This window comes from Manduca sexta, chromosome 26, assembly GCF_014839805.1.
Source record: "Manduca sexta isolate Smith_Timp_Sample1 chromosome 26, JHU_Msex_v1.0, whole genome shotgun sequence".
Taxonomy (NCBI): domain Eukaryota; kingdom Metazoa; phylum Arthropoda; class Insecta; order Lepidoptera; family Sphingidae; genus Manduca; species Manduca sexta.
The window spans coordinates 12,821,545-12,827,946 of record NC_051140.1 but is presented as its reverse complement, the minus strand read 5'-3'; the positions used below and the strand labels follow the sequence as shown (position 1 = coordinate 12,827,946).

Here is a 6,402-nt window from a genome sequence, read left to right as displayed (position 1 = left end):
AGGATCCAAAAAATAAAAGACACCCAAGAGTATTTAGATGAAATAAAATTCACAACGAATCGAATTTTTAATAATACTTTTAAACCCGTAAATATTTAACCGATTGTTATAATTCCAAACTCTCGTGACAATTGTTATTATCACACTTTGATCGACAAGTGGTATAAATATTATTTAGAGATTACAACAGAAAATAATATAACATAGGGTGCGTCGACAACAGTTACTTCCAGTGGTCTTCATTATAATAGAGAATTAACTTGTGTGTCAGTATTTTCGATCTCTTTCGACAAAAACAGCAAAAAATTAATGGAGTGCCTTACGTATTTAATATATGAAATTAGGATGGAAGAATTTTATTCTAGCATAATTTGATGAGACACCATAATATTATAATAGTGTAATGAAAATTCTTTTGAGCCGATATTTCATTAAATAGGTATTGTAATGATCATAATGAAAGTTTTAATAGTAATTATGTCTACATGTAATTACGTACCTACACAATGAATATTAAAATAATTAATTACGGTGTGTGTTTGTATATCAAATTACAAAACAACATTTAACATTACTTAAGTGTTATTCATTTATCCTGTTTACTATATAAACAGTTCATACGGATTAATTGTTTTTTGTTGACTTACTTTTGGTTTGATAACCTTTCGTTCATTGGGCGATTAAACATTCAGTAACGCATTTAAAGAAAAGTAACAAAACTATGAATGTGGATTAAACACAAGAATTATCGTTTGCGTTACGTGCAATACCTTATTATGATAATAATAAATTACAAATGTAGCCTGTGCCACGTAACTATGTATATACAATATACATCTATCTAGATAGTCCTGTTATTATAGTATTAGGAAGGAATATAATTTTTACTGTAGAGAAATGTGAAAAGCATTATATTAAAATTATAGGTGTTCACAAATAGAGCTTCCCGAATTGACTATTTCATAATTTTGTCTACCATTTGTTTAATTGCGTGTGTTATAATTAAATTTTGAAGGTCCTATTAGTTTGAGGTTTGCCTATAGTTTTGTGATTAACAATAATTGTTTAGATTGGCAAAGTCCCTTGAAATTGTGTGCAAATTAGATTCAGCGATTCATTTTTTAATTCTATTTGAAATAATAACTGATTTTTAATCCCTGTAGATGTAATCATAACACGACAAAATATTATTAGCACTTCCATTAGATTTATAACATTTTTATGAATTATTTATTTGACTAGTATGCTGTTGTGTTTCGTATAATTAGCTCAAACCTATCTAAATAAAAATAAATATAAGCCTTTTTTGAAAAAAAAAGAGGAAATTGTAGACTTTAGATATATACGGGATGAGATAATATCGTAATGATAATATATACGTTGAGGTAATTATTTTTATGAGGTATGAGTGAATTGTTTTAAATTATCTGAATATTTTAAGTTTGGAAATTGAATTTGTTGAAAACTATTAGGCCAACAAAATTTAGATGCATAAGTATTATGTAAAATTGTTGAGACGGTAAAATACTGAACAAAAAAAATTAAATGAAAGTTATTATGTACCTACTAGTTATAAATACCTATTAGCCCTGTAAATACTTAATTATATTTTAATGTTTCACTCATATCAATTTAGAAAAACTGTTTTATTAGCAAATTGTAAGATTTTGAATCCAAAACACTGAAATGTTTCATTTATGAACGTCGATGTACGATTTAATAAATACATTGTACTGATTACAATATTCTTTGTTTTTCTTAGATAGCCTGTTATTATAACTATTATTCATTTCAATGTATATATAATGTCAACCTTGTATTATATATTGTCCCACTGCTGGGCACAGGCTTCCTCTACTGCTGAAAGCCTTGATGGCCTTGATGGCCTAGTGCGGATTGGTGGATTTACACACCCTTAATATTATTATAGAGAACTTCTCAGATATGCAGGTTTTTTCACAGTGTTTTCCTTAACCGTTAAAGCACGCGGTAATTCACAAAGAATACACGCATAATTTTAGAAAAGTCAGAAGTGTGTGTCCTTGGGATTTGAAATTGCGGACATTCATCTTAGCAGTCTGTTCCACACCCAATTAGTAGACTATCGCCGCTTCTTCTTCATTCATTCATCTCAACAAACGTCAAATTTATAATTCTAATGTACAACAGAAAGGTTGTCCAGTGCCGGTACTGCTGGCAGAACACGCCACAAAACTCTTCCTCTCTATAAATTATAGGGAAGAATAAACTTTTTGTATAGAAATTAAAAGGCAGGTAGTTAATATCTAAAGTTTGTAATCCTTTTAAAATCTTCATTTACTGTCAGACTAATAGCGTCTCATTAAAATTATATCAAAGCATTGTACTGTTTGCGTAATCAATCTCCGTTTATTCCATTTATATATTTCTACTGCTTAATTGTTTGTTCTAAATATTTCATAATAATGTTTATATTCTTACATATAAAGTAAAAACTTTACATAAATATTTCTGGATATTTATCATTCATCATTAAATCGATCAGCTCTTGGATGTCTAAACTTTGGTTAAATACCGACCGTATAATAATAAGGTGTAAGGGATTTAAAATGGAAAATGACAAAACAGACAAAAGTCGATAGTTATATTTTTATTTTTATTCATAAGCAATAAAAAGTAATTTCCATATGTGACAAATTTAACATAATACTCATACACTAACAAAATACAATATAACCATTATTAAATAATAAATCGTGTGGGATTATATATACGACAGCAGAATTTAACAATCTGCTCTATTGGCATTGACAAACTACCTGCAACAATTTTGCATAATTCATACAAACATGAATGAGTGATTAAAAACGCGTGAAGGCACTTCAATTTAGGCATGTTAAATTTACGTTTCACACGAAAAACTGAATTCACAGACAACAAAAAATAAAGTAACAGCTTTTATAATCATAAAGTTTATACCATAAATTTGTAACAGAGGATTAGTTGAATACGATTGACGACTGCTGGAAATAAATTTACTTGTAAAAATTAATTATCATTCAACAATGGAGCACATTGCATGCAAGTGTTTTGGTATTTAAAAATCAACAGGAATACTACATAGTAGTTTGTCAACGACGCGAATAGTGTAGTTATACAGAAAGAGACTTCAACAAAACAACGGACACAAACATGTGATTAAAATCAATATAAGTATCAAATGATATAACGTAAGTCATAAAAGGTTCAATACTTATAATAACATTAGTTATCTTCGTATTTTACTTCAATAAGTCTTTCTAAATATTCATTCATTTCCCTACATTATTTTCGAATGTCATTGAAGTATGAAATACAATCGTAATTAATGAGTTCATCCTTCATTTCATTATTCATTCATATTTGTTTATTCATTTTATTAATTATATTTTCTTAGTATAATAATATCTATAAATTGATTGTATAAGTCCATAATTATTAAATTCGAATATTTTAACATATGTATATTAATAAACAGGTTTTATTTCAATAAATCGCTAAATCAACATTTAAATTATACGTGAAGTTCGAAACATAATATCTTGTGTAGTCACAATAAAAAATTACAATATAAGTAGTCTAATCCTATAAATACATAAGTATAAATATTCGAAGTCGTTAACGTAATTTTAATCCCAGATGTCGTTTACAGCTCACGAGAAAGCGTTTAACTCGAACGAGGCCAGTCCTTTGTTGTTTGGTGATATGTCCCGCTATGAGAAATACTTTGCGAATCTACCAAAAATCGTAAATGCAATTAAAAATAACAAATGCGCATTATAAATTAGTCACAGTACAACGTACACGTTATTTGCAGTAATCGGATAACTAAGAACGAATTCGAGTACAAACAATATTTGTAGTACGTGTAATATTAATCGATGAATGCATATTTTTCATGGAATGATTGTGAATGCAAAAGAAACCAGCCAGAGAGTTGCGGAAATAACTGCCAACACTATCACATAGCAGACGCTCCTTATCGATCAATTTAACTTCGCGATCGTTCAGTTATTGTTTCCCGTGATTCTAAACACATTTACAATATATCAACGAAACAACAATATGTTTACAATATTTATATTTTTTATTAAATAATAATAACTTAAACGTGTAAGATATATGTTATATCATTCACCTAGCCTATGATAGAACTTTCGAATTTGATGACGAAGAGAAATTATTATCAAAACTACTTAATGTACTTTCCCATTGGGTGAGTGCAGTTTGAACTCTAGGGTAGTGAATATTGATTGCATTGCCAATGTGACTAAATGAAACGCAAGTACATTATAGCTAACTACGCTCACCACATATATTATCAGTATATCAGTAATATGCGATGAAGATTTGTATTAATCACAATTAAGAATAGAGAGTACCTAATTTGGCACACAGGTTTGTTTAGCGAGGATTTTTTTTCTCAACTAATCAAAAACAATATCCACTGAGAAGGAACTCTACAGTGATCATCTCGGAAAGAGCAGGAAGTACACTAACCTAATCGCGAAACACCGCTCATTAGGAATGTTTCGCAGATTGGAAGGTCTAAAGGAAGTATGGCAACATTGATCGGTATACATGCAAGAGGATAAGATCAGGAATCAATGCTGGCATTACTATAAACTGCCGTTGAAATCAGGAAAGACTAACTTTAACGGTGTTCTCTTCTTCTCATTGATATTGTCATTTATTTTGTCACTATAAAACAGACCTATCATTGTAATGAAGTTTTGCGTAGGTCGTCCATTAAAAATAAACTTAATTCCTAATAACATTATACAATACTATTTAATTATCATTTTGACAGAGGTATTATTATATTAATATTGTGATTTGACTTTAAGGTACATACATATAAAAGTACAACACCGCATCGTGGATAATTGTAAATGAAACATTTCATTTGGTTATGTGGGAATATGTCGTAACTCGTAAACAGTAAAGATTGCAAGAAACAACTTTGATGATTCAATAAATTTCCAATAGCATGATAACATCACATGCATATAAATATTAAGTGGAGCTCCTAACAAGTAAGCTTATAAGAAACAAAAAAATATTATCTGAATAAAATAATATGGCTAAACTATTATTTAGATACTTCACTCAAAACATGAACGCAGTCTTTTCGTTTTGGGTATTGATCTAATACATAAATATATTTGAGCGCAGACAAAAAAAAAACAGAATCTACCGGATATAATTTAATGAACATTTGAGCTAATGTGTATAATCTCAGGGAAACCCTTACATATTTCTAAACTTAACGTAAAAATTTAATATTGTACTACACATGTATTTGTAAGTTTTAAATTATAATTTAATCAGCATTGATATCTTCAGGCTATGTTATAATATTGTAAATTAGATTAATCTATTTATTTAATAATGTGCAGAATACCAATTTTACATAGGTACATACGAATACTTTCTCACAGTTGCGACGAAACTGTCGGTAGGTGTCTAATTGCATAGTAAGACTAAAATTACAATATTCGACCAGCGCACGGCCGGTGTGTAGTGTCGTATCAAATGGATATTCGGTATGTATGGATATTTTATTTAATTTCTGATCAATTCACTAAAGCGAAAGGAATTTGAACCCAAAGACGGCAGAAATAGGTCAGCAGACCTTGTTAACGTGTGTAAGGGCATCGGCGAGGCGTCAGATGGTTCACATTCGGTCGTGAGCGGAGAAGTATGGAATAGGGAGAATATGAATAGGAGCGATCGAAGGTAACGCGAGCCGCCGACAAGAATCACGTCGCGTCAGAGTGGAGTGGCAAAACGCGGAAGCATCGGTACGCGGTGAGGCTAGTGGCGGTGGTCTGGGGCCAGCGACTTGCGGCTCGCCGACAGATGGTGCGCGCGCGGCGCCGGGCGCTGCGAGCGCGGCAGCGTGGTGGGCGCGCCACCGCCGCTGCCGCCCGCGCCGCCAGCGCCGCCGCCCCCGCCGACCCCTGCGCCGCCCGCCTCGGTCAACATGTCGCGCGGTTTCCACACGGGCGATCCTACAACACACCAAACACCGAACTCTTTATCACATCTCGTGGAAAGCGCTCGTTCACGAAAATTTGGAATGACAATTGTACCGATCTCCAGAATCACGGTCAAAGAGTTGAATGTTTGATGAATGTTGTGGTGAGTTCTCCGCTCCGGTAGAAAGCGCGCGAGCCGGGCGGCGCGCACTCGCCGCGTGACGCGACACCAAACCGCGAGTGTGGACGATCGAGTACGCCGGTCAACATTATCATCGAACATTCAAGATACGAGAGCTTTTTGAAATACATACGGCGTTGACTATTATCATAAATTATACAGTTTTACAAAATATATTATATGTAAATAAATAATTGACTGTAAATAATATGTTTAATTCCA

The 6,402-nt window shown here is 32.2% G+C and overlaps 1 protein-coding gene across 2 annotated transcripts in view; it reads right to left on the bottom strand.

Annotated features, from left to right (window-relative positions):
• Window positions 1-2,614: 2,614 nt before the first annotated feature.
• The window catches only part of LOC115444648 (protein still life, isoforms C/SIF type 2), a 104,667-nt gene continuing 100,879 nt past the window's right edge, over window positions 2,615-6,402 (bottom strand). For both annotated transcript variants that reach the window (XM_037443361.1, XM_037443363.1), the window contains one exon: window positions 2,615-6,032. In XM_037443361.1, coding sequence (XP_037299258.1) covers window positions 5,836-6,032 — 197 coding nt within the window. In that variant the 3' untranslated portion in view covers window positions 2,615-5,835. The remainder of the gene's footprint in view (window positions 6,033-6,402) is intronic.